We start from the raw sequence: 27990 nt of genomic DNA on the forward strand, positions 1-27990 counted from the left end.
CCCACGGAGTGCTTGGAGCAGGTGTCATTTTCCTGTGAAAAACCCTTTTCTGTAAACCCTGAGCAGCCAGGGCAGGGCTGGGTCCCACACTGAGGTGCAGGTTTTGGTCAGAAAAGTGCTGTTTTTGGTAAGGTGCACCTCAGATGGGCTTTTTGCAGTCAGGAGGAGCCGTCCCTGCAAGGGATGCTGGAAAACGCTCCTGCCCCTCTCCTAAACGAGCTCATGCCTTGAAAATGAGTAAATCAGCAGCTGCAGCAGAGCCCATGCCTCTTGTTAAGCAACTCTTGTGGTTTGAGGCAGCTCTGCAAATCAGCTGCACAATCCTCGGGCTGTGCAAGTTCCGGGACACTCAAATTCATTTAACTCGTTGAATTATCCCGTGGCCGTGCACCCTTCCAGCCCCTCTGGATCCCCTGGCCTGTCTCAGTTCCTCACCTCCCTGTTTGGAGTGCAGATGCACTGGGAAGATGTTTTGTTTTTAAAAGCCTGATGCGCTCCATGCTGCTCCCAGCTGTGCGGCAGCTGCTGGAAAAGCAATTAAAAGGAGTGGAAATTGTGGAAAAAACACTCAAAACAACGGGGGAAGGAGAAAGAAGAACCAAAACCCCCTTGGTGCTGGGATGCAGGATTTGTCTCAGCAGAGGAAGGAGCGTTTGCTGAGTCAGGCTGTGGGCACGATGGGGACAGAGCAGCAGAGTTTTCCCTCTGGAGAAGCTGGGACAGGGACAAAGTGGCTTTGCCACCCCATGCCAGGCCACCCCAGCTCTGCTGCCGCTGGGAACATCTGCAGGGCTTGAGTTCAGCCCTCCAAGTGTAAACACGCCCAGGCTCGGGGCCAGCTGGTTGTAGGTGCTGTTCCAAGGTTGGGTCATCGCTGCACAAGTTTTTTGGGAGGGTTTGCCCGGGTGACGTCAGGCTGGAGAGGGGCACGGCCACCGGGCTGAAAAGGGACCACAACCCGGCCAGCCCAGAGCTGCAGGAGACCTGGTCCCCATGGAACACACAGCAGCAGGTAAGGAGTCACTCATCTCCTCTTTTCACAGGAAAATTAATTTAGGAGTGGAGATAGAAAAATTCTCCCCGGGGCAGTTTCGTGCAGGGGTTGAGTTTTTTGTGAGAGATTAGTTTTTCCTAATTAATGCTTTGTGATGCTGAATGCATAAAAGTGGCACCTTCCAGCTCTGTTTGCTGGCGGGCTGTAAGTTCACAACAAGATATTTAGAGGAAAAGGAGCAGAAATATTCAGCCCCTCTGGGGTGTGTGGATTTTGGTTCTCCCCGTGGCTGCAGGTGAAGAGCTGAGGGCTGAGCACTGGGTGATGATCCCTCCCTTTGCTCTCCTCCTCCTGCCTTGCTGTCACTGAAGGCATCTAAAAACACAAAACCCCCAAATTTCACTTCTCTGTATGAGCTGAAGTGTTGAGCTTTGATTAAGAGCAGGCTCAGAGTTGTTATTTTCAAGTTGAGAGCAGGAGAAAACCTGCTCCAGTCTGTTGGAGTCAGTGCAGATCTGTCTCTGTGCTTTGTCAGATGCAAACACAAAAAACTGCAGGACTGGCAAACAGGAGGGGATGGAAGGAGGATTAATGCAGGGATTAGTGCTTGGCTCTGGGAAAGGCAGTGGATCCTGGGGGAAGTGTGAGACGCAGCGTGGATTTCTCTGAACCCAGCACTGAGAGGCTCCTGCCAAAGCTCCTGAAGAGCAGCTGGATTTGAGGCACTGAAATCATAAAATCCAGGAATACTCTGAGTTGGAAGGGACCTTTAAAAGTCACCCAGTCCAACCCCCCTACAGTGAACAGGACATCTTCAAACAGACCTCAACAAGTTAAATTTGTAGAGGAAAACAGAGGAGGTGCCAAAGAGGAACTCCCCGAGATAGTAAATAAAGGGATTATAGAGGATTTGCCTTCCTGGGATGGCTTTTGGTAGAGCAGAGCTGCACGCAGGGTCCAGGAAAAGCTCTTGCAACACCTTGGCAGGGAGTTCCTGGAGAGCAGGAAGTTTGGACGCACTTAATGAGGCCCAGCAGACATCCAGCTTTACAAGGGATGCTCTCAACTGGATTAAAGTGTCCCAAACGTCACTGCCTCCATTTTCTAATGTGTTTATTTTGCCTTCTGCATCTGAAGTTTTGCCTTGCAGAGGATTCTCTCTTGGCTATATTTTTTACCTTTTCTATAATTATCTATATCTATATCTATAATTTTCTATAATTTTCTATAATTTTCTATAATTATCTATTATCTATATCTATGATAAATTAATTAGATACCTAATTTAAAATTAATAATAGCTAATATTAATTAGGTACCTGATTGAAAGTTAAATTTCACAGCCTTTGTAACAGCATCACTTGTTTGAATTCCTGGCTTCATATTTGGCTCCCAGTGGTATTTACCTCTTACTCCACAGGCAAAAAGTAAATCAAAACTGGCAGAAACTTTGTTAAAATTTTCTAAAAAGTTTTAGATTTGCTCCATCATTTTAAAATTGTTTGTTGTGACCATAGATATTCTGTGCACCTTTTAATGACCATCATGTTTTCCTTGTCGTCCAAATACCACCACAATTTGTTTACTGCCCAAACATCCTGGGCTAAGATGACTGAAATCCAGACCTGGGCAAAAAAACAAAGCAAAAGTGACCCTTCCTAGAAATCCCTTCCAATTTACCTTTAACCCTCAGTGCAGGCAGCAGGGAGGGAGCGTGGGAGGAAGCTGGGGCAGGGAAAGCAGAGCACCAGCAGTAAAACAAGGTAAAATAAACCCTGGGATAACTCAGGAGGTGAACTGGGATCGTGGCTGCCTTCCCCCACAATACACAAATATTTAATTCTCCCAAAAAACAAGCAGTGAGGGGAGCAGCAGAACTCTTTATAAACTCCAGCTGCCCGATCTGTGAGATCAGGAAGGGCTCTCCAGGGGGAATGGAGCACTCTGCCTTTGAGGCTGCTTTGATTTGTGGTTTCAGCCGTTTGAAAGGATTAAACCACAAAAACATTTTGGGAGGTTCCCTGCCCTGCTCCCCTGGGAAGGGGATGAAACCCACTGCTCTCAGCTTGCTCCTGCTCTTGCTGCTTGGCCACAGGATTAAATCTGGAGCTGGAATAAATATCCCAAATGAATACTCCCTGCTCAGTATTTAGGAGGATATTAAAGGAGCTCATGGGTGTTCTAATCCTGCCCTGCTCTAACTGCAGTAAAATTCCTTCATCTTTGGGTGGAAACAGAACAATCTGGTCTCTCCCCAGCCTGGGGAAGGCAGGCAGTGGCAGCCTCTATTTTAGGTTATTTTTAGAATCTCCCAGAGTTTGTAACGTGATTCAGGGTCTGGTTCAGAACCCAGAGCACGTGAGCAGCGCTTTGCCAACAAACCACGTGCCTGAGGCCAGGCACAAATTCACTTTCTGCAGTGGGATGTGGAAAGTGAGAGCTTGTCTCATTCCACAAAGCCTCTTTGGGGTGAGGGAGGATGAACCTGGGAGAGGAAGGATGAGTTTAGGAGAGGAAGGATGAACCTGGATGAAGAAGGATGAATTTGGGTTAGGAAGGATTGGTCTGATGAGGAAGGATGAGTCAGGGTGAGGAACAATGAATCTGGTTGAAGAAGGATGAGTCTGGATGAGGAAGGATGAACCTGAGAGAGGAAGGATGAGTTTAGGAGAGGAAGGATGAGCCTGGATGAAGGATGAATCTGGATGAAGAAGGATGAACCAGGGTGAGGAAGGATTAATCTGATGAGGAGGGATGAGTTTAGGAGAGGAAGGATGAGTTTAGGAGAGGAAGGATGAGTTTAGGAGAGGAAGGATGAACCTGAGAGAGGAAGGATGAATCTTGGAGAGGAAGGATCAGTCTGGATGAGGAAGGATCAGTCTGGATGAGGAAGGATGAACCTGAGAGAGGAAGGATGAATCTTGGAGAGGAAGGATCAGTCTGGATGAGGAAGGATCAGTCTGGATGAGGAAGGATGAACCTGAGAGAGGAAGGATGAATCTTGGAGAGGAAGGATCAGTCTGGATGAGGAAGGATGAACCTGAGAGAGGAAGGATGAATTTTGGAGAGGAAGGATTAGTCTGGATGAGGGAGGATGAACCTGGGAGAAGGAGGATGAATCTGGCTAAGGAAGGATTAGTCTGGATGAAGAAGGATAAACCTGGGAGAGGAAGGATCAGTCTGGATGAGGAAGGATCAATCTGTGCCTGTGGAGGAGGCACCTCAGAGTCCAGCCCATCTCTCTGTTCCATTGCAGATCTTGTTCTATTTCCTTTGCATCTTAGTTGACCAAAGTTAAGGAGACAAGTTCTCCCCCCTTGCCACGTTACTGGCCTCCTCTGAAGTGCTATTTAACTCCCAGCAACCTGTTTTATTCTAAATTATATCATTTTCTTCCTCATCTTAGCCGGAAAAATGCAGGGTGTATCCAAGAAAGCCTCACAAATATTTCAGCAAACCTGCGCTCTCCTGTGGAAAAATATTCTTCTGGTGTGGAGGGTGAAGTCAAAAAGTTTTCAGGCAAGTGTCAGTTCCTCCAAAGGGAAATGAGGATTTCTACCACCAAGGATTTTCATGTTTCATTGCTTTGTGTGAGGGGATGTGAGCAGGCTCAGCTGTGGCTCCCTGGGAAGTGTCAGCAGTTCCTCCCTCGTGTGACACGACGGATCTGCCTCGTGACAAAGCTGCCTGCTGCTCCTGCCCTGTCCGGAGGAAGACAATGTCCAATCCATGGCTGCAGAGTCAAATTATCCCAGACCTCGCTGCTGGGGCACTGAGGAAAGATGGAAATAATGTTTTCATTTCTGAAACCTCGCTGGGCTTCAGAACCATCACACACCTCTGCAGCAGCTCTCACAGGGGCACGGGGAAGGGCTGCAGGAGCTGGGCTGGGCAGGGGGTCAGGGCTGGGTTAGCACAGTCCTGCGGGAAGACTTAATATATTTACATATATTTACATATATTTAAGTCCTGCAGGAGGAGGTCTATATTTACATATATTTAAGTCCTGCAGGAGGAGGTCTATATTTACATATATTTAAGTCCTGCAGGAGGAGGTCTATATTTACATATATTTAAGTCCTGCAGGAGGAGGTCTATATTTACATATATTTATCCTGATGCCTTGGAGTGGCTGCCTCAAAGATTAAGAGAATAAAAGTGGGTATTTATTTATTAAAGGCCTTCAATAGGTGCACCTTGGGCAGTCAGAAGCCTCCAAGAGGGGCTACACGCAAGCTGATGATGGAGTTTTTCACATAATTATAAATTTGATCCATTTACATATCAGGCATTAATCCTCCAATTAAAACTTCAGGTAATGAAGTAATTTACTCCAAGTTTGCCTTTTCTCCCCCCAATTCAGTGTTGTTTACACCTCTCAAGGCCTGAGGCAGTGAGGTGAATCCCTGGTTCCCAGGCCTGGAGAGGAATTTTTTGTCTGAATAAAACGGGAGAACAGCAGCTGACAGGCCATGGAGTCTTAGAGTTATACACTAAAGCAGCACAGGGAAAATATTAAAAATATAATAATGATAAAAATATTATAGCTAAAATATTAAATTATATTAAATAATTACATAAATACACATTAAATTATAATATAAAATAAATTATATAAAATATTATATAAATAATTATATATTTATTATATAAAAGTATTATATTATGTTATATAATATCTATTATATTTTATATTAATTATATAAAATTATTATATATTTATTATATAAAATATTAAATAAATTTTATTTATTTAATAGTTATTTATTTAATATTTATTTCATATTTATAAATTTTATTTAATTTATTTATTTATAATATAAATTATAACATTTATTTATAATGTTATTTTATATTTATATTTTATTAAAGACTTATTTAATATTTATAATTTTTATTTATTTATAATATAAATTATAAAATTTGTTTATAATATAATTTTCTATTTATATTTTACTAAACACTTATTTAATATTTATTTATTTAATATTTTATATATTAAAATCTTATATATTTATATCTTTATATATTAAAATCTTATCAAAAATACCATACCTGAAAAACACAAAAGCTGAACCACCCCCACACCAGCAATTCCCTGGGCTGCCCCTCACCTCTGCCTTTGCTCCCTCCCCTGCAGGAGTGGGTGGCATCGCTGCTGTTCCTCTACATCCTGCGGGACTCCACGGCTCTCAACTTTTACTACTCCACCCAGGAGTTCCCCTACAAACCCCTGGGCAGCCTGGACGACCCCGCCTTCAACGCCTCGGGGGTGACGCTCATGTTCACCCCTGCCACCAGCACCACCAGGAGAATCATGGCCAAAGTGGGCTCCAGCTCAACACTGAGGGGTAAAAGCTCTGAAATCCCCATTTCTGCAGTGTCTGAAGTGGTCCTGACCCACCCTCCTGGAAGGGAGGGATAAGAGCATTTTTCCCACGTGATTTTTGAGGGGAAAACCCCATTTTTATTGTTGCCTCAATAACCAGAGTTTCAGCTGTGCTGGTTTTGTTATTTACTTATTTATTTTATTTTTTAATTAATATTATTTATCTATTCCAACGGCAGGCATAATAATAAAAGAGATGGAAAACGAGGCAAAAATGGAAGAAAAAGGATTTTCGGAGGAGGAAGCTATTGGTGTTGTTTTTAAGGATGACTTCTCCTACGCTCTCAGATTTCAAGTGGGCAGAGCTGTGTTTCCCAACGAAGGCTTTGAGCACATTGGTAACAAAATAAATGAAACCCCGGGGTTTGACTTTGCATTAAAAATTGGATTTCTGTGCTGCTGTGCCACCCCAGAGGGATGGGGGCTGCATGTGCCAAATGGCTCAAGAAAGACATGAGTTAAAATCTGAGGGTTTGTGTCTGTCAAAGGAAAAAAATATCAGAGAAAAAATTTGTAAGAGCATAAACGTCATCCACAGTCAGAGAATCAGGGAATCCCAGAATGGTTTGGGGTGGGAGGGAGCTCAGAGATCATCCAGTGCCTTTTTTCTCCTCTCCCTTTTGTACTTTAATACATCAACACATGCCTGAAAAATGAGAATTTTGTGTGCATTGGCATCCCCAGCCAAAGATTTAACACATTAAAAGATAAAAGGCTGAGTAAACCCCAATCTTGATTTCCTCACCCTTAGGTAAAACTCCTTTTTCAACCCCACATGTCACGCACAAGTCCTTATATGCACATGTACATGGAAACGTATTAATTAACACTGATTAATTATTTTTTTAATATTTGTTTCCCCAACAGACAGCTGCTGGGATTTTTCATCGAGGCACTGCAAACTCCCTCTGTACTGGTACGGGGGCTTCCTCTCCGTGCAGTCCAGCATTGATGCAGCAGTCATTGAGGTAAGTGTGCTCATCATGGAATTTACTGTTCTTCCCAGAGTTCTGTGTAAACTTAGACCCCAAACTGATTAAATCAAAAATAGAAGGAAAAAAAAAGGCGCCGAAATACCAAGAAAATCACCAAGCCAGTTCATTTTTCCATGCTTAGAAGTGTCCAAGGTCAAGCTGAAGAGGGTTTGGAGCAACCTGGGATAGTGGGAGGGGTCCCTGCCCATGGCAGGAGGTGGAACAAGGGGATCCTTAAGGTCCCTTCCAACCCAAACCATTCTGGGATTCTGTGATGCTCTGGTTTTCTGTGGCCATCAGCTCCTTAAATGTTGTAATTCAAAATTTAAAAGAGTGACAAATCGTTCTCGTGGCTCGAGGCAGTGAATGGAACCAGGATTGAACAGTGTTTATTGCAAGTCAACACAAAAAGACACGAAATACTGGTTATTTGCTTATAAACATAACCTTATTATTGACAAACTGATAATTCTAATACTTGTAACCCCCTGTTTGTTCTGATGTTGGCTATTTCATTGCAAAAATCAAATTAATCACTGATTTCTTTCCTTTAGATGAAAACCAACCACTCTGTGTGGAAAGAAATGAGCTCAATTACTGGGGTTCACCTGAAAACCGTGATGAAACCTGTGTTTAAACTGGATTACCTCTGGTTCATCATCTGTGCCATCCTGAGCTACTGCCCATACATGCACTTCTTATCAGTGAAAGTCCTCAAGGAGAAGAAGCAGCTGAAGATATTGATGAGAGCAATGGGTCTGCAAGACATTTCCTTCTGGTAACTCCCAGAAATTAATGTGCAGTTGCAGGGATTATTTTGTTAAATATATGGAGGAGCCTGGTCTGGTGGGAGGGGGCCCTGCCCATGGCAGGGGTGGAATTTGGGGATTTTTGGAGGTGCCTAAACCATTCTGGGGTTCTCTTTGCTGGGGGACCTCTGCTCTGAGGCAGGTTTTTTGTAGTTTTGTTGCTCTTCTCAGCCCCAAAAAAGAGGAGGAGCCCTCCTGGTGGAGCAGGGGTGTGTGCAGCAGGGTTCTGGGTGTGGAGGGGTTGTTTGCCTCCAGAAAATGGGTGGGACACACAGAAAAAGCAAAGAAACAACAAATTCTGGAGAAATTCCTAAATGCTGAAGCAGAGGAGGGATGCAGGGTCTACCCAAACAGGCTTCCTAATCCCTCTGGGCATGAGCATTCCACATCAGCAGGAAAAGTGCAGGATAAAAGGTCCTGGCTGCTGATTCTCCGTGTCCCTTTGCTGCCTTCGTTGCATCTGCAGAGACCTGGGCACATGCAAGGCCTGAATTTGTGGAAGAGTTTTTTTCCTGAGCAGTGACCAGAGATATCCCCCACTGGAGATACTGGAAATACCCCAGACCCACCTGGACACATTTCTGTGTCCTTTGCTGACCCTTTCTGAGCAGAGACATCGACCCTGTGTGTCCCCCCAACCTGACCCTTCCTTTAACTCTCTGATACTTGCCCCTGCCCAGGCTGGAAACTGTAAATGGATGAAAATACAAAATATTTGAATTTAAACCGCTGTGCCTCGTATTGGCTACATCATGGCAGGTGTTGTCATGCTCAGGGACAGAAGCAGATTTGTCTTTTCTTTGCAGGTTGTCCTGGAGCTTGCTGTACATCGTGTATGTCTCCATCACAGCCAGCCTGCTGACCTTGGTCACCCTGTTTGTAGCTTTTAATGGCAACAGCTTTTTGGAAGTGTATTTTTTTTATTTCTTCTATGGCGTGGCATCTGTGAGTCTTCTTTTGTATTCTTATATGGTGCACCTTTTTTTTTTTTTTTTTCTGTTTCTTATTTAAAATATCTGAAAGACTGCAGAGTTTTTTTAGGGCTGGTATTATATGAGAAAGTAACAAAACTACTTTGATTTATTGTTATTATTTGTAGGCTTTTACACCACTCCCATTACATTTTGGGAGATTCTTACTCGAAATCAGAGGCTAAAATGAGGCAGGGAGTGATTTGTCTGTCCCTGTAAACCTGCCCTAAATCTCATGGCTGTCTGCTAAACCAAACTTTGTGCATCTGGAGGGAACTGGGTCTCTAATTTTGCCCATATTTTGATGGGTTCTGGGTTTTTTTAATTGCAGCAGAAATGCACCCTGCTAACTACTGGTGGTTTTTGTTTTTGTTTTTTTTTCTGCTGCAGATTCACTTCACTTTCCTGCTCAGCTCGTTGCTAAAGCAGCCAAATATTTCCAGTTTTGTGGGGTTCCTCCTCCACATCCTCTTTGGGGCTCTGGGCTTTTTGACGTTGTTTGAAAAGCTGCCCTGGGCTTTGGAGTGGACTTTAAACCTCTTCAGTCCTTTTGTCTTCACAGCTGGCCATGCAACGGTGAGTCCGTAAAAAAGCCAGAGCACCACAAAGGCTCAGCTGCCAAAATCCTGCCAGAGAACAGCAAAATCCACAATTTGCATGGCCAGAACAACCCAGTCAACCCCCTCTGCTTTTAAAAAGGAAACTTGGCTCCAAAAATATCTGATGGCAAAGGTGGTTGGACCCTCAGCTGCATCACGAAATTTTACTGCAGGGAATTAAAATCTTTGTAAAATGAGCGGTGGGATGTGGGGACCAAGGGCTGCAGGAGCTGTGGGGGCTGGAAGTGCTGCCCTTGCAAACAGCACGTGCATCACTCTGTAACTTCTGCATGGTTTGAAATTCAGCTTACTGAGGCACTTCTGGTGCTTGTGGTCAGAGCAAACCCTTTGCCTCCTTAGAAACAGCGTCGTGGTCACGAGTGAGTTGGGATTTTGGGGACAATGGCTGTGATGACACAGCAGTAGCTCGCACAAAGTATTTTTGTCTGAAGGAAATTTTGCATCTGAATTGTGCTTTTTTTTTGCCACCCCTAGATGGTAAAACTAGAAAAATACGGGCCAGCATTTACCCCAGAGGTGCACCCTTTTTCTAAGCTGTACCTCATCCTGAGCTTTGACAGTGTCTTGTACTTCCTGCTGGCCGTCTACTTCGACAAGGTTTTGCCTGGTGAGTGAAAATGTGAGGGGAAAAATGCAAATTTCATTGCTTTTTCTTCTGTAATTCCCTGCTTTGTAGAGAGAAGGTTACCAAAGGGGTGGTGGGAGAAGAGAAACTGCAGCCCTGCAGTGAGGCACTGAGATCCTGCTCTGACAGCTCTGACCACCAGGGCTGGAAAGGGGTGGTAGGAGTTGATCTGATTTTTTGGAGTTTGTAAATGGGGTCTTGGCTGTGATTATTCCCCACCTGCATTTACAGACAGAGACAATTTAAATGGCAGAGTTTATCCATTCTCCCACTCTGCTGGAAGTTCTCGTCCTGCAGCTCCCGGGGGCGCGGTGGCCGCGCTGGGCGTTTATCAGAGTTGCCAGGATGTTTTTGGGGTTGATATTTCACCTTTTCTCCTCTGTTTCAGGCAAGTACGGGGTCCCACATCCTCCTGCCTTCTTCCTGAGGCCCTCCTACTGGCTGGGGGGCAGCAGTGGGGCCGTGGGGGCGAGAGCTGGCACCGGCCACGACCCCGTGCTGGGCTGTGACGCCGAGCCGCTGCCGCCGGGCTTCGATGGCAAGGAGGCCATCAGGTAAGGAGCTCCTCATGGCATGGAAATCCAGCTCTGCCTGGGCTGTCTGCCTCCAGAGAGTCACCCTGGGGAGTGTGGGGCTGGCAGCTGGCAGCAGGGATATGGTCAGTGCAATCCTGCTCAGTTTTCATCCCGTTCCAGAGATGGAGTTGAGCATTTGTTGGATGTGGGGCAGCCTAAAACTCCCTGCCCTGCACTTCTCCATTCCCCTTCCCCATCATCCTAAAACACAGAGTGTGCTGCAGAAATGCTGCACTGTCCATCCCTGCAGGGCTGGGGGGGCTCGTGGCTGGGGCTGCCCGCTGGATTAAATGGATTAAAATGGATTAAAACATCCATTTTTAATTTTACACTCGAGAAACATCCTTGTCACCAGCAAGCAGAAACCTGCCAGAAGAACAGCTGCTCATCACTCCTAATTAAATATCCATGTGTTGTTCCCCAGAGCCTCCTCCTTCATTCACTAAATTTATCTTCAAATTTATCCTCAAATTTATCTTCAAAACTTTTAAACAGCTTTTGGGTAAGTACAGGATCTGATCCTGCCTTAAAGGTCCCAAAAATTAATCACATCAAGTGATTCCTTCTGCAGTTGGAGGAGGAGGCTGGGAAATATTCCCCCAAAAAGTTTTCAAAGTTTGAGGCAGAGGGAACAGCCCTAAACTGTGATTCAATAAGTAATGGCTTGCTTACTTTTTTTTAGACTAAACAATATTAAAAAAATATACAAGAAGAAGAACAAGAGCATCGAAGCTTTAAAGGGTAAGGAGTAATTGTAATTCTTTTGTTCGTTTTTCACTAGATAAGAACCCAAAGTGTTTTGAAATGTACTGGCTGTACTGAATTCTGCCTCTGGACCTGTTAAATTATATTGTGCAATGGTTATTTCTGCTGGGGTAAATTACTGGCAAATTCCTACCAGGTCGTTATCTCCCTGTTCCCTCCAGGAAAATCAGTGTTTATTATTTTTTTAACAGCAGAAGTCTCCTTAAAAGTGTGTTTTTGCAGTGATGAACCACTCTAGAAATCCCCTCTCAAACTTCCTTCTCAAAATGTAAACTATTTTGGGCAAACTTGGGATGTTATGGCCAAATCTGCTGTCCCTGCCCGAGCTGTGCTCTCCAAGCCCTTGCCAGAGCAAATATTTGACACAGTCATAGGAAAGTCATGGGGTATTTGTTAAATATGTCTTGTTCAACAAGAGTTCCGAGTCAAAATATCAAAAAAGAAAAATGTAAAAATATTCTAAAGATCAGTATAGCCTCAAAGGTCTATATTGAATGGAAAAAACCAAACAAATACAACTTGAATGACCCACAGAAAGACAAAATATTTTTTTAAAACAGAAAATGAGGTAGCAAAGTCTGGCTGCTTTGAAATAAGTCCTGAAATGTCACATGTTGGAAAAGCTCTGGGCTCTTCTCTTTCTGAGGGCTCTTCTTGAGCCTTTTCTTTAATTTATTTATTAAAATAAACTACAAGGTGCATCAAAATTTCTACAAGGTGCATAGTAGATGCACCTTGTAGAAAACTGGAGTCAAAAGTCTTTAAATATTGAGGATAATACATTTATTCCCTGAATTCACTCAAGACATGGTTCCTTACCAAACTTAAGCCTAACTCCTGAAGGACCAACCTGTGCTTTTGGATCTGGTTTTGCCTCTCAGCTTTTAAAGAAATGTCCCTTTTGTCACCCAGGGGAACAGCTACGGGTCCAAGTCCATGTCTCACACTTTTATCCTACTGTTGTCCCATTTTTATTCCAGGTTTGTCCTTAAATATATATGAAGGCCAGATCACTGCACTGCTGGGTCACAGTGGATCTGGGAAAACCTCTGTGTTAAATGTGCTCAGTGGGTTTTCCAAGCCTTCAGCAGGTAAGATAATGGGCCTGGAAGCTGAATAAGAGGAGGAGCTGTTGGTTTTTTCAAGTGTAAGGAGGAAATATGCAAAAAACCTCCAAGTTTTCCCTCAGTCATTCGTGTTGGGTTGTTTTCAGTGCAGATTTCTCCTTCAACACCAGCTCCAGGGATAATGGATTCCTCATGTGTGCACCATGGTCATTTGTCCATCTGGATGACCTGGTGCTTTCCATGAGCTGGACACCTATAGGAAATAAGTTTTTATTTTTAAGGGAGGGTTTTGGTGCTCTGAAATATTTTTGAAAGGCATTAAATCTTTGGGACGTCCAGTTATTTTGCTTTTTTGGTTTTTTTAAATTTTTAATTTTACACTCAAGAAACATCCATGGTGCTGGAATTAATGTCAAATCTTTCGTTCACCCCCCTGTGCAGGTTCTGCCATGATCTACAACTACAATGCTTCTGAAGTGTGGAATATGGAAGGAATGCGGGGAAAGGTTGGGGTTTGCCCCCAGATTAATTTGCATTTTGAAGCCTTAACAGTGAAGGAAAACCTGAGAATTTTTGCTCACATCAAGGGGATTCAGTGGAAGGAAGTGAATGAAGAGGTTGGTATGTGCTTCTCAGCCACTGGCTCATCTTTTGTGGCATCTTGGGCACTTTGTGCTTTATTTATAAAAGATGATTGCCTGCATCTTGTTCTGTGGAAATGAGAACAAACCTAATTTGGTGGCAAAGTGATTTTCCAATTCTTTATTACCCTCTAAAACTCAGATTTGTCTTGTTTATCTCCAAGCAAAGCCATTGAGAGCAGGTAGGTTTGAAACCTTGAAGTTGTAATGTTTGCAGCCGCTCAGGAATTCAGATGTGCCCATTCCTTTGGGATTGACTCTTGTCTTTGTGCATTCCCAAGGTGCAGAAAGTCCTCGTCATGCTGGACCTCACCGACGTTCAGAATGTCTGTGCTGATGCCCTCAGCGGGGGACAGAAACGAAAATTGTCCCTTGGAATTGCAATTTTAGGGGATCCCCAGGTAGGGACCGGTTTATGCACACACACGTGTTGTTTTGGGACATAGCTTTGCATTTTGGCTTGGCACAGAGACTGTTGTGATTTTCCCCTGCTGTTCCAGGCTATTAATTCACTTATTGGAACTGGGCAATCTGGTTCAATCAGAGCCATGTTTTAATTAGAAGGGTGGTCATACAGCAACAGGAGGAAGGGCAGTAAAAATGAGCAACACATGAGGGTGCACTCTCCTCTCTGAGTGAGACCATCAAAAAGCACAGAATGAAGCCATGCAAGCGTGGAATGACACAGCTGGACACGAAAGAACCACGCGACTCACAGGTGTCCCAGCAGGAAAGAAGGGTTTTAATTTCTTTCATATTTATACATTTTTGTATAAATATGAAAGAAATTAAAACCTTTACTTTCTTTCATATTTATACATTTTTGGCACCAGCCGTGGATTGGAGGATAGGATCACAACCTCTCCAACCACGCTGGTCAAACAGAGAGTCAATCAATTCTCCTCCTCCTCCAAAAAGAAATGTAAACAAAAACTACCATTAGGCAAACAGAGCTATTTTTACATTAAGAAACTGTTAGAATCGTGAGAATCTTGACTCCACGAAATCAAACAATCAGAAGGCTAAAAAAATTCTAAAAGAAGACGGCAACACCATGACCCTGTGGCGTGGGGGGCTGTGACCTGGCTGTCCCTTGCAGGTTCTGCTCCTGGACGAGCCCACGGCGGGGCTGGACCCCTGCTCCAGGCACCAGGTCTGGAGCCTGCTGCGGGAGCGCCGCGCCGGGCGCGCCACGCTCGTCACCACACACTCCATGGAGGAGGCTGATGCCCAGGCTGGTGAGCCAGGCTGGCACCTTGGGGTGTGAATGGGGGGTCTGCAGGGCACAGCCCATGAGGGGGTCCCGCTGTGGCACAGCTGGTGCTCGCTGGAGGTGTTTTGTGTGACAGTCACCACACAAAGCTGAGCTGGGCAAAGGTTAAAACTGGGCTGATGTGTCCCTCCTAAAGCTTTGCTGGTGCTCCTCTGCAGGATAAAGCAGTCTTCTTCAGGATAAAGTGCTTCCACATTATGTGGATTTGTCTCTATGTCTGTAAAACTCAGTGTATTTTCCTGGATTTCATTTGCCACTATTTTCCCATTTCCGTATTATTCCTGTGCTGTGTGGGAAATTCTCCACAAGCCCACTAGAATGCAGAACTAAATTAACCATGATGGTGAGGAGAAAGGCATTGGTTTAAAAAATAATAGGAAAAAGAAAAACCTCTTCAGGACTGGCCTGGTTTTACTCCTCTCAAATTATTATTAAAATGTGTGCTGAGTTCAGAAGGAGCAGACTGAGGTCAGTCTTGTAAATCCCCCTAAATCCTTTGTGTTCCCTCCTCCTCCTCAGATCGGAAAGCTTTCCTCTCCTCTGGGAGATTGCAGAGTGTTGGCTCATCCCTCTACTTGAAGAGAAAGTGGGGAATTGGCTATCACTTAAGGTAAAACCTTTTGTTTTGGTCATCATTCTTTTTGTGAAGAGCTTCCCGTTCTCGTGAGGGTTTTCTTGTAGAATCTGTGTTTTGTAGAGTTTATATAGACAGTAATAGAAACCCTGACAATTCATTTTAGAGGATCTTTAAGGCTGCCAAAATTTCCCTGCTTTGGGCAACGAGCTGCCTTTCTTTGGAAGCCAAAGCTGAAAGCTCTGAGCACAAAGCTAAAATGAATTTACAACCTCCTTTGCAGCCGAAAGGGGACCAGGGCAAGGTGATCTGTGGTGCCAGAGTGATGTACAATGGCTTTGTTTTTTCTTAGGAGTCTGATTCCTGAGTTCTTGGTTTAGCAACATTGTCCAGGATTGTAATTCTTAACCTCAACCATTTTGTGCATCCATGGCAAAAACAGGGGCGCTGCAGGTGGCTGTAAAATTCCCACTGAGGTTCTGCCCAGTTTTGGAGGTTTCCCTGTGGAAGAATCACCACTGGCTCTGTACTCCAACCAGATGCTGGGGTTTTTTTTCTTATTTAACATCATAACAATGTTTGTTTGGGGGGTTTTTTTGTGTGTGTTTTTTGTTTTTTTTTAACAGGATGCACATAAATGAGCAGTGTGAGCCAGAGCTTGTGTCATCCGTGGTCAGGCAGTACATCCCTGGTGCTGTGCTCAAGGAACAGAAGAGGGATGAGCTCTGTTTCAGGCTGCCTCTGGAAAACACTGACAGCTTCCCAGGTAGGAAACCTGTCCCTGGGCCAGGGTTTTGAAGGGAAAAAGCAGAAATTGAAGTTACTGTGGAGGGAATGATTATATTCCTTGGTCCATAATGTGTGGTATGAGGAAGCTGCATAAATATCAGTTTTACAGAAAGCCTTCAGTGCACATGCTAATATTAATAAGTAGGATAAAAAAAAATAAAATCCACCAACTAATCTACAAACTAAAATCCACTGACCCTCTTCTGTTTTCAGGATGGTCCATGAAAACAAACCCAATGAATTTCCCACTAGTTACCTCCAAAATAAACAATAAATTTGCGATAACTTTCAGGTTATAGGGATTAATGATGTGAATGCTGGAACATCCAATGTTAATTGGCTGAGCCTGAAACAACAACAATTATTTGTGCTGTTTCTGCCGTGCAGATCTGTTCAGACACCTCGAGAGCAGCCTCTTGCAGGGGGTTGTGAATTACGAGGTGACCAGGACAACCCTGGAAGATGTTTTCCTGCAGCTGCAGGGTGGGGAAGCCATCAACCCAGAAGGTAAGGCACCGACCCCCTTTTGGCATCCCTAAAGTTCCATCTAAACGTGTGTTTTCATTGAATATCTAATGAATTTCTGCTAAATGTGAATATTGATAGGCCTAGAGTGGCACTTGTGTCCCACTTGCCTTCAGTGAGGAATATAATCTTGGAGAAGTGATTCTGTCTTGGCTTCCAAAGGCTTTCAAGCACAGGAATTAAGAATTAAGGCTCGTGTTGGAAGGGGGTTTTTGAAGGGCTGTGCAGCCCAGACCAGGAGGTGGGAAGGGATAAAGTTTGCAGAAGGCACTTCCCAAGGCCAGTGAAATTTTGGATGTGTTGCCACACCAGCCAGTCTGAATTCATGGGTATAAATTCTATTCTGGATGAATTAAGGCCGCTTTTCTCTGCCCTTCTTACTTTTCTCTTAAAAAACATAAAGAAATCAAACACATCCCTCTGTTCAGAGCAGAAGACCCTTGATTTTTTAGGATTAAAAGGTGTCATTGAGGGTTCTTTGTGGGTAATGGCATTTCTCTTGGTGAACACACAGGGGATGGAGACCTCGAGGAGAGGGAGCAGAACCTGCCGGGGTTTTCCAAGCAGGGCATCCTGGCCATGAGGGGGATGATGCTCTGGAGGCAGCAGGTGTGTGCTGTGCTGAGGATTCGCCTGCTGAGGCTGAAGCACGAAGGGAAATTCCTCAGGGGAATGTGAGTACAGAGGCTCCCACCTACCCTGCAGCCCTGGAGGGGATGAGGGAAGGTTTAAATACTGCTGGAGGTGTTTGGAAGCAGAGAATGAGGTGGGAAATATTTCAAAGCTGCAAAAACAGGGGCAGTCTGGACTTAGTGGGAGAACTCTGGCTTGCTTAAGTTTTGAATTTCCCCATAAACCACACAATTACTTATTGGTGGATTTCCCCTGGCCTCACTTATGCTCTGTTTTTCCATTTAGATTGCTGTTATTTGGAACATTTATCCTTCCACCTCTGATGGTTTTAATGCTGTTTCATCTGGGGCACAAATCCAGCAGCTGGGAAATCTCATCTAGCCCATATTTTCTTCCCACAAAAGAGAAAATTCAAAATAGGTCTACAAACCTCCTCATCTTCAATGACACAGGTGAGGAAAAACATGTGAGGCTGACTCAGTTTCTGCATCAATGTGAATTTTATTGTAATTGACAGAGCAACCTTGCAAATGCCACAGATATGTAAAGGAATGTGCATGGAGAGCTGTTTTCTTTCAAATGCACTTCTGGTGATGATATAGATGATATGTAAAAGAGTAATGAACTAGGCAATTTAAGAAAAAAACAATGAATTATCCAAGTTTGAAACACATATTTTGTTTAACCAGTTTAAACAGAAAAGATGTAGGAAAAATGTGTTTGCTTAGAATCTGAATATTTGGATTTACATACCTCTGCTTTGCAAATAGGAACTTGTTTTTATGAAATTGTTTCTATTTAAAGAAAAAAAAACCCTCTAATGACTCTAATTTCTGTCCTTGACTTGATTTCAGGATCAGAAATCGAGGATTTCATTGCTGCTTTGAGGGCTCAAAACATAACCCCAGAAATAACTGCGGAGAAAAACATCACAAGCCTTCCAGATTACAACGGAGCTATAAAAATATCCCTGGAAGGCAAGGTGAGGGTTTTTATTTTCCTTCTTTCACCCTGTACATCAGCAGGATTTTCTGAGAAGTATTTAAACGAGAGAGATAAACACACCAGAAAAGGGAGAATTTTTTTGGGGTGAGGGGATTAATAAATAGCAGTGCTGCTCACACCTCTCAGGGACATGAGGGCCTTTTGTTCTGACACCCTCAGAGCCGCCAGTTCACGCTGATGTGCAGCCCAGAGCCCATCAACTGCTTCCCAGTGCTGGTGAACATCCTCAGCAACACCTTCCTGAGGCTGCTCAACTCCCCCGCGCGCCTCCGCGTCTGGAGCCAGCTCTTCTACCCGGTGAGAGCCCAAATCACCCGGGCAGCTCAGGGGAGAGGCTGCACAGCCTGGAAACCCGGCTGGGAGAGCAGGTCCCAAGGGTTGAGGGCAGTGGTGTCACTGCTGAGGGGTTCTGGGGGTGTTTAATGGTGATTTTTCCCTGTGGTGTCCAAGGGTTGTGTGGGGTTTTGGTACTGTGAGGTGTTTGAGTTTGTGCTGTTGGGGAGAGTTGGGATTGTTCTTGGAAATGAGAAGTTTTAGGGTGACCTAATTGTGGCTTCCACTCCCTGATGGAAAGATGGAGAGAGACTCTCCTTCTCCCTTCTCCTTTCTCCCTTCTCCCTTCTCCCTTCTCCCTTCTCCCTTCTCCCTTCTCCCTTCTCCCTTCTCCCTTCTCCCTTCTCCCTTCTCCCTTCTCCCTTCTCCCTTCTCCCTTCTCCCTTCTCCCTCTCCCTTCTCCTTCTCCCTTCCCCCTTCTACCTCTCCCTTCCCCCTTCTCCCTTCTCCCTTCTCCCTTCTCCTTTCTCCCTTCTCCCTTCTCCCTTCTCCCTTCTCCCTTCTCCCTTCTCCCTTCTCCCTTCTCCCTTCTCCCTTCTCCCTTCTCCCTCTCCCTTCTCCCTTCTCCCTTCTCCCTTCTCCCTTCTCCCTTCTCCCTTCTCCCTTCTCCCTTCTCCCTTCTCCCTTCTCCCTTCTCCCTCTCCCATTGGTTTAGATCAGGTATTAGGAGGAAATTCTCCCCTTGGAGGGTGGGCAGGCCCTGGCACAGGGTGCCCAGAGAAGCTGTGGCTGCCCCTGGATCCCTGGAATGTCCAAGGCCAGGTTGGACATGGCTAGTTGGTCTCCATCCTCAACAATTCACAATAATTCAAATCCTTTCTGCTAAATGCCGTTATTTTGTCCTTTTTGCCTTCTTTTCTGCTCTCAAACACAACTGACTGACCATTAATGATCTTGCCCTACTTGTATGTTCAACCATCTCACGAGCACCCAGATCTTCCCTGGGCAGCATCAATGGTGGGTGACTGAATTTCTCCCCACAGGGAGAAAACACAGAGCTAAAGAACTACATTTTTTTCGGCTTGTTCACCTACCTGCTGGTTCTGGCTGCTGGTCTGCCTCCTCTCTTTGCCATGAGCAGCGTGGAGGATTACAAGGTGAGGAGCACGAGCTGCAGGTGGTGGTGCACAAGGAGTGAATGAGGTGCAGAAGGTCTGCAGAGCACTAGAGGAGAGCCCTGGCGCAGGTGCCCAGAGCAGTTTTGGCTGTCCCTGCATCCTGGCAGTGTCCAAGGCCAGGCTGGACAGGGTTTGGAGCACCCTGGGACAGTGGAAGGTGTCCCTGCCATGGCAGGGTGATCTTTAAGGTCCCCTCCAACCCCAATCATTCCATGATTCTGTGATTTCTAGGTAGGATGACAGAAGAAAATCAGTCAGATCAGCACCAACGTGCACTTCTCTGCATCCCAGGGGACCGGCTGGGGCTCACCATAATTTGGATGTTAATGAAGCTTTTGAGATCAGAATGATTCAAATTTTTTTCCTTTTAGGAATGATGTGGTTTTAAACAACGGTTGAGCTAAGAATTGGGACTGCTGGAAAGGAGAGGAAGGGAGGAGCAAGGGAACAGAGGAGAAGCAGGAATGAGGTTTTAGACTTTCCCTTCTTTTATTTTTGTCACTTTTGTAGCTCCGGGCTCGCTCCCAGCTGCGGCTGGCGGGGCTCTTCCCCTCGGCTTACTGGTGTGGGCAGGCTCTGGTGGACATCCCACTCTTCTGGAGCCTGATGTGCCTCATGTTCGGGGTCCTGCTGCTCTTCACACGCATCTGCCCCTTGGAGGCCAACGCTGTGCTGACCCTGGTGAGCTCTGGGTCACCTCGGGGCAGGATTTGGCTTTAAAGAGTTTATTTGCAATGGGCTGCTCTGGGATTTTGTATATCCACAGGCACCTCCTTGTGGCTAATGTTCCTCTCTCTCCCCAGCTCGTTTGCATCTTTGGTTATGGGATTTCTCTTGTCCTCTTCGTTTATTTAATGGCCTTCAAGTTTCGCATGGGACGGAGCAATCGTTACGTTTGGTCTTTAATCTTCATTTTGGTAAGTCAGGAGCATCTTCACTCTGAAATGTTTGCTTTGCACACCTTGCCACTCGGGGCTTTATTTCTAATTTACATCAATAAACTTCAATTTGTATCAATATTCAGCAGAATAACCTGAATCGCTGATAAATATCCTGGGTTTTTAGCAGCAATGCATTAATGTTGGAAACAGTTTTTCTGCTTTATTCCAGGTGAATTTTGCTGCTTTTATGAACAGTGACCATCATGAAGCACTTTACTACATCTGTATGCTGATTCCTGTCTTTCCACCTGTGGGCTGGATCATGTTCTCTGGACTAGTAAGCAAAACTCATCCTACTAAATTCATTAATTCTCCTCATGGTGCAAACTGGCAAAGCAAGAGGCGCTTCCCAAATTCCCAGTCAAAAAAGAGAGTGGAAAAAGAAAACAGGAAAAGAGAAGTTCCAGGCTGCTGAGTGAGTGAAGAGGCCAAGATTTGCCCTGTTAATCCCTTGTTTGATTGGGAGATTTTTGGTTTGTTCGGTCACTAAGGGCTGATACAGTGGCTGTGTTTTGGCAGCAAGGGTGGCAGGGGAGGGGAAAGTGGTGGAGTGGGAAAAGCAGGAAGGAGGAGGTGAGCTGGGAAAAGGCCAAAGAACTGCAGAGAGAAGCAATGATAGAAAAGATCTACTTAACCTGACTGATTTGAGGGTTCTGAATTACTGTAGCCAAGGAAGCCACAACCCCTTGAGGCAGTAAGAACCAAAAAAAGGCAGATCAAAACTTCTTTATCCCACCCTAAGAAAGGCTAAACATCCCCCACCTGCCACCCTTGGGCTGACCCTGCCCTGAGACACGCTGTGCTGAGGAATTTTCTAATTGACTGATCTCCTTTTCTTCCAGAATTTCCTCGCGTACCACGATCACACAATTTTTGAGAGATGGAGTTACATCTACATGCCTGTCTTTGCGGTAAGGAGGGACTTGGAGATGGTTGCTTGGGCAGGGATGGCTGTCACTGATGGAGTGGGCTTGCACTGGGCTTGTAAACTCTCCCCATAAAGAAAGGATGGGTTTTTGTAGTCAAAAATTCCCATTAAGTGTTGGGAGGGGAGGCAAATTCCAAGTAATCCCGGGCTTGTGCCTCATGGGGCCCTTGGATGCTGCAAAAATGGGGCAGGGGGTTAAGTGGAGCTCATGTGCAAGGCAGAGATATTCTGAATAAACTGATCATCCCAATGCTGCTCCTGCAAAAGGATGAGGTGATCTCGATCCCACAGGGTGTCTGCTGGGGTGCAGGTGGATTATCTGGGCTAGAGCTGCTCTAAGAAATCAAGGCTTTTGCAAATAATCTGCATATCAGAGAGGAATGCCTGCAAAGGATCAGTTTAGCTCCTTCCCCTTGTAGGACAGCTGAAATTAATGAGGTTACTGCCTCCCTTTGTAATTAAAATTAACAGTGTGTTGTTTCCTTGTCTCCATACAAACCAAATTAATTAATTAATTGATTGATTAATGTCTGGTTTTCAGCCGTACGTCCACTGTGTGATTTTCGCTCTCCTCCTGCGCTGTTTGGAGGTGAGATATGGAGAAGCAGTCCCTGGATTTGATCCTGTCTTCAGGTGTGTCCCAGGGATTCCTTGTGATAATCCCACTAATCCCAGTTTGCAGGGTGGGTTTGGAGCTGCACAGCCAGGCAGGACCCTCACAGCAGGAGGGAAAAACATGATAAGCAAAAAATGTTTTCCAACGTGGGGATAAAGCTAGTATTTTTAAATTTTTCTATGTCCTTGAGAGGATAAAAATTATGATTTTTCCTTTTTGTTTTAAGGTTTGTTACTGAGATTTTAGGACATTTCCCTACAGAGGGCTAAATTACAGTTCCAAATTGAAACAGAAAAATTTTAACTCCTTTTCAAAAGTGTCAGTATTGCTCCAAATAGGATGGAGACTTTCCCTAAATCTTCATCAGGTCGAGGTTGTCTAAGTGCTCTCTGCTTAATTGTCACCAACAACAAGTGACCAACCACCTCAGTCACGTGGGAGAAGGCTTGTAAAAAATATTTAATTATCAAACATGACCAAGGGTGGCAGTTAAATGCCCAAATTGGTTTGCAAACCTGCCACTTGTATTTTAACTCTCCTTGAACAGGCGATTGGCGTGTGTGGAGCAGGGAACCAGTCACTGATTAGAGATGAAGGAAAAGCTAAAACTGCCCTTCATTTCCTCAGCCACCCCAGTGAAGCTGAGGGTTATTTATTCCTGCTCCCCAGGAATAAATACTTGAGCAAACACTGTCTGTGAACAGCTCAGTGATCCTTGTGTGTCCCTTCCAGCTCTCTGAGCTCCCCCAGGGCAAATAAATTTTGGGTTTCGTTGGCGCTGCACTGAGGAAAAAAAACCCTTACAAACTCAAACCTTTGTGGAAGTGATTCCCAGTGAAAGCCTCTGTCCTCCTGCAGGATCCAGCAGAGAACAGTGGCCACGCAGCAGAACAAGGAGCACCCTGGAGAGGAGCCCCCCGAGGTGCAGGCGGAGCGGGACAGGGCGCGGGGCGCGATGGCCTCGCTGCAGCAGGGCCAGGTGAGCCCAGCCCCGGCCCTCTGTGCTGCTTGGATTTTCATTCCCCATCATCTCCCTTCTCTCATCTGCCTCTGCTTCCTTAACTCATGCCCTCAGATCTGATGTGGTCTCACCATCCAGCCCATGATCACCCTGGCACCACAAGGGCTTTAGCTGGCAACATTATTTTATTCCCATTCTGCATATTTTTCTTTTATTTTTTTCTTTTCCCCTCTCTTCCGTGGCTTTTTCATTTAGAAGTTTTCTCTTTTTCAAAGTCCTGCTTAATGGTAAGAACAGACCAGCTGTCTCATGGGGTGGGAGGAGAATTTTTATTTCCCCCTCTGTCTCTTCACAGGATTTGGTTGTTGTCAACAGTTTGCGCAAGGAATACGAAGTCAGGACAGCAAATTCCATCTTTAAGAAAAAGAAGAAAGTTGCTGTCAAAAACCTCTCTTTTGGTGTTAAAAAAGGTTTGAGTACTTTGCTGCACTCCCTATAATATAAGTGACTAAAACCTAAAGGGAAGGTCTCGTTTGGAGGAAATATTTTTGTTAGAATTTTCTTGTGGGCATTGAGACCTGAGGCTCAGATCTCCTGCATTCAAAGTTTTAGTTTAAGGGGATAAAACAACCCTTTCTCCTACTGTACTTTTAAATATTACATAGAGTACAGGGGAGAAGTTATATTGCCAATAAATATTCTTAACAGTTGTTGCATGTTTGTTCCAGGAGAAGTCTTGGGTCTGTTAGGACCCAACGGAGCTGGGAAAAGCACAACTCTAAACATGATTTCTGGAGGTGTGGAAGTGACTGCTGGGGAGGTAGGTGGCTCCTTGGAGCAGCTGCAGACATGACCTTGATGCCTTTAAAAATTAAGGATGTGATAAGGCAAGCCAGCAACATCTCCCTGCAGTCAGGGGAATTGTAGATGTTTATGTACAGTTTATGTGTCGTGGATATTTACAGAGCTGAGAAAAAGCGTTGATTTATGCCAAACATAAATTCTAGTGTTCATCAAAGTCAGTGTTACAGATTTAAGAGTTTGAGCAACAGGAAATCTTCAGCTGGCAGTGGAAACCCGTTGTGAAATGTCACAAACCCTGTAAGAATTGTTGACATCTGAAAAAACCCAAAAATAACACTCTCCATAAACAGCCTTGCAAAACCAGGAAACTGAAAACAAATGTGAACAGCGTTGGGCCAGTTAACAATCCATCACTTAATTATGTGCAGAATGATTAATGGCATGTGCTGAGGGAGGGGAAATGCCATTGCTCTTACAGATTTGGGACTGAAGGTTGGAAATACAGAAGTATTATTAGGAAATTACTATTACTAGGAAAAGACAGGCTGGTGTTGGTAATATCACCCAGAGTGAAAAGGCAGCTGGAGCAGGATCCCCCTGCTCATGGAGTGACCACTCACAAGTGGCTGCTGACCACACAACTGCTTGTCTTGGCCAGCTGGACAGGGCTTGGGGCAACCTTGGGGCTGGTGGAAGGTGGGATGAGCTCTCAGGTGCCTCCAACCCCACGCAGGCTGTGGCTGTGTGGCCCCACAGAGCTGTGTGTCCGCAGGTGCTGCTCAGGGGCCGGGATGAAGCCCCCCTGTGCCCGGGGGCCCTGGGCTGGTGCCCACAGCAGGACCCGCTCTGGCCACACCTGACAGTGCTGCAGCACCTGGAGGCCTTGGCTGCCGTCAGAGGGATGAGGGAAGAGGATGCTGCCCTGGCCATCAGCTGGTAGGAAGACAAATGCTCTCATCTGTTGGTTCTCCCTCTCTCCAGAGGTTGGGAGCCTTCCAGCCCCAGCACTCTGTGGTTTTGTAGGGTGGGGAAGGGTTTCTCTGTTAACAAAATTGGCCTGTGGGGTTGAGACACAACATCTTCAATGCCTCTCACCTTAGAGAGGTGGCTTCTCCTGATGAGGTCTGCTGTTTTTTGCTGTTCTCAGTCTCTTGCCAATGAAGATTGTAGCCCAAGTTGACTTGGAAAATTTTGGAAAAAAAAAATCAAATTTGTCCCAGTTCATGGCCAGTTGCATGAGTAACTCAATTCTCTTGTTAGCTGCACTTCCTGTCTTGAATTTCTGCAAAAATTCCTCAATTTACCATCCAAGTTAGGAGCAGAATCACCAAGTAACCCGAGGTGATGGATATCAACCAAAACACGTCAGTGTCTGGTTCCTCAGCACCCCTGACCACAGGGGTTGCACACCAGGATGGTCACTTGGGGCGTTTCCCTTTCCATTCCCCACAGCATAGGAAGGGCCTTGGATCTGCTGAAGCATTTCAAGACCCCAGCCAGGAGTTTATCTGCTGGAGAAGCCAGAAAGGTACGTGCTGGATTTGTCTCTGCTACTTAACCAAACCCTGCTCGCTCTTTCTTGGATGTAGTGCAGAGGAAACCTTCAGCTGAGTGGATTCCTGGCAAGATTTGTTTTCATCAATACCTTTTGAATCCAGCCTGGCAGGATTCCCTCCCTCCTCCTCCTCACCCTCTTTTCCCACTCTCCTGCACCATGTGTTTAATTAGCGCTAACCACAAATTGGATTTACAGTCACCTCTTCACGCCCCACCACCTGCATCTGCCAGTAAATGGGATGGAAAACCACCTTCACATCTTTGGCAGGCTCGGGATTTCTGGGGAAATCTGATTTTGAGAGATTAAAATATTAACTGAGAGCACCTGAAGTGGGATTTTTAAAATCGCTGCTCCCCTTGTACTTTGAAATCAAGAGCTTCAACTTTGGAAAATTCACAGGGATTGAGGTGCACGAGTTTTGCAGGTGAGTGAAGGAGCCCTGACCTCCTGCTGTCCCCATTCCAGGTGTCCTTTGCTCTGAGCATCCTGGGGGACCCCACAGTGATGCTTTGGGATGAGCCCTCCGAGAGCGTGGACCCCAAAGGGCAGCGCTGCATGTGGTGAGCAGGAGGGGGGATCTGGTAGGAGAATTATAAAAAAAAAGGCCTCATAAAATTAGGCTTGCTTTATTAAATTAGTAGCTAGCCTGTCATCTCTTCTAAGTGTATTTAAGCAATTTGCAAGTTCCCATGCTAAAAACAGTTTTGATATGAAAGGTCTGTTAACACAACAACCTTTCTTGGGTTGAAGAATAAGTGTGTCTGTGTAAACAATAAGATCTGTTCTATGAAAACGCAAAAAGGAAAAATGTAAATGACTTAAATCTTAGAACACACACACAAATCACCTCCTGACCAAAAAATGGTGTAGTAAGATGTAGTTAAGGTGATAAGGGTTACACATGGAGTCTGTAAAAATTGTATAAAATGAGTTATGTAAATAATTAACTTTTGCCACATGAAAATATAAAGTCTTGGCTAACTTACTGCAATATCCAGGAGGTGACTGTGCTGCCTGTGTTCCCAGGAAGGTGATCCAGGCCTCTGTGGAGAGCAGGGAGAGGGCAGCCATCCTCTGCACGCAGTCCCTGGCAGCGGCGGCGATGTGCGACCGCGTGGCCATCCTGGTGTCCGGCCGGCTCCGGTGGGCCCCGGGGGCAGGGGGGGACTCTGGGGGGTTATTCGGGTTAATTTGGGGTTTTTTAATTCCTAATCTAATGGAAAATACTAGTTTGGATGCTCCCATGTGTGTTACAGTCAGTTCTGTGATCACAGTATTGAGAGCTGATGAGTAAGAGGATGTACAGCTACTCCTTAGCTCCCTCAAGCCATTGATTTATTTGCTGGTTATGGTGGTTTGAGCCATTGATTTATTTGCTGGTTGTGGTGATTTGAGCAATGTTTTCCCCCCTCTGCAGGTACATCGGTTCCCTTGAGGATCTCAAACGTAAGTTTGGCACAAGTTACCACCTGGAGCTCAAAATGACAGACGTGGGGCACAGCGATGCTCTCCACAGAGAAATCCTGAACCTGTTCCCCCAGGCAGCTCGGCAGGAAAGGTCTGTGTCCATGGGCTGTCCTGGGGTGTTCTTTTCCTCCTGCTGACCTTGCTCAGTGATTCACCTGGAGCACAGTTATCCTACGACCCCCCCTAAACTGCAGTGCTGAGTCACACGATGAAGAATTCATTTTTTTTAATTACTTTTTCAGGACTTCTTCCTTGCTCACCTACAAGATTCCAGTGGCAGATGCACTACCTCTGTCCAGGTCTTTCTCCACGCTAGAAGCAGGTAAAAGGAAGCGATCAGTTAAATAAGGAAACCACTTTTAAATTGTTCCTGTGGGTTTGGTTTTTAAGGATGCTTTCTCCATCCCTCCGCAGCTAAACGGAACTTCAAGCTGGAGGAGTACAGCTTGTCACTGAACACTTTGCACCAGGTAGGCTGATGCAGGAGCTCCAGGTTGGGAACTGCCCGTGGAAAAGAAAGAAATCACCTGTGACCAGCCCAGATGCAGCCAGTCCTTGGCAGTGATGGGAGGGTTTCCCCTGTGTCCCGTTTCAGGTGTTTGTAGACCTCACCAGGGATGCAGAGGAGCACGACCTGGAGGTGGCTTCCAACGGGGCTGTGGAGCAGAGACCCCTTCACCCCTGAGTCCTGGAGCCACAGGGGGAAATTCTCCATGGATCTCATCCATCAGTGTAACTGAATTTCACCAGTTCACTGATGGCTGTGACCAGCTGCAGCCCCAGCACTCGGTCACCCACGTCACCACACACGCAGCCCTGCAGGTGTTCTGCCTCACAGAGGAAAAAAGAGTTATTATTTTAATAAATAAAGCCTTTATCCTTTCACAAATTGGTGCCTGATGCTCAACTGTGCCCCTGTTCTGGAGATTTGAATTCCTGATCCTGAGGCTGTGAGGGAGACTGCGGCTGGGAAAGGGGGCTCAGTCCCTGGAGAGAATCAGGAGCAGGCCCAGGGGAGGCTCTGACACCTCACTC

The 27990-nt window shown here is 45.4% G+C and overlaps 2 protein-coding genes across 3 annotated transcripts in view; both read left to right on the forward strand.

Moving 5' to 3' along the window:
• LOC134557296 (ATP-binding cassette sub-family A member 10-like) overlaps positions 1-27990 on the forward strand; it is a 59831-nt gene that overhangs the window by 579 nt on the left and 31262 nt on the right. The gene's annotated exons all lie outside the window — the stretch shown is intronic.
• LOC134557297 (ATP-binding cassette sub-family A member 9-like) lies at positions 590-27842 on the forward strand. Of its 2 annotated transcripts, XM_063410169.1 has the most exons (39): positions 602-1012; positions 4401-4513; positions 6135-6345; positions 6563-6721; positions 7251-7351; positions 7912-8135; positions 8973-9111; positions 9528-9713; positions 10232-10364; positions 10771-10936; positions 11640-11698; positions 12703-12813; positions 13231-13406; positions 13712-13831; positions 14530-14668; positions 15223-15313; positions 15904-16043; positions 16454-16573; positions 17106-17265; positions 17510-17676; positions 18079-18206; positions 18389-18526; positions 19546-19659; positions 20191-20361; positions 20484-20597; positions 20791-20898; positions 21464-21532; positions 22091-22182; positions 23024-23144; positions 23482-23596; positions 23855-23946; positions 24703-24866; positions 25383-25458; positions 25954-26048; positions 26515-26631; positions 26906-27046; positions 27198-27277; positions 27370-27425; positions 27551-27842. In XM_063410169.1, the coding sequence occupies exons 1-39, from the start codon at positions 994-996 to the stop codon at positions 27638-27640; spliced, it is 4815 nt and encodes a 1604-aa protein (XP_063266239.1). In that variant the 5' UTR covers positions 602-993; the 3' UTR covers positions 27641-27842. The 2 variants fall into 2 exon arrangements, with proteins under 2 accessions (XP_063266240.1, XP_063266239.1); XM_063410170.1 differs by lacking the exons at positions 25383-25458; positions 25954-26048; positions 26515-26631; ... (2 more) ...; positions 27370-27425; positions 27551-27842 and having other exon boundaries at positions 590-1012; positions 23482-23595; positions 23853-23946; positions 24703-24857.

The sequence above is a fragment of the Prinia subflava genome, chromosome 12, assembly GCF_021018805.1.
Source record: "Prinia subflava isolate CZ2003 ecotype Zambia chromosome 12, Cam_Psub_1.2, whole genome shotgun sequence".
In the NCBI taxonomy this organism is placed as follows: Eukaryota; Metazoa; Chordata; class Aves; order Passeriformes; family Cisticolidae; genus Prinia; species Prinia subflava.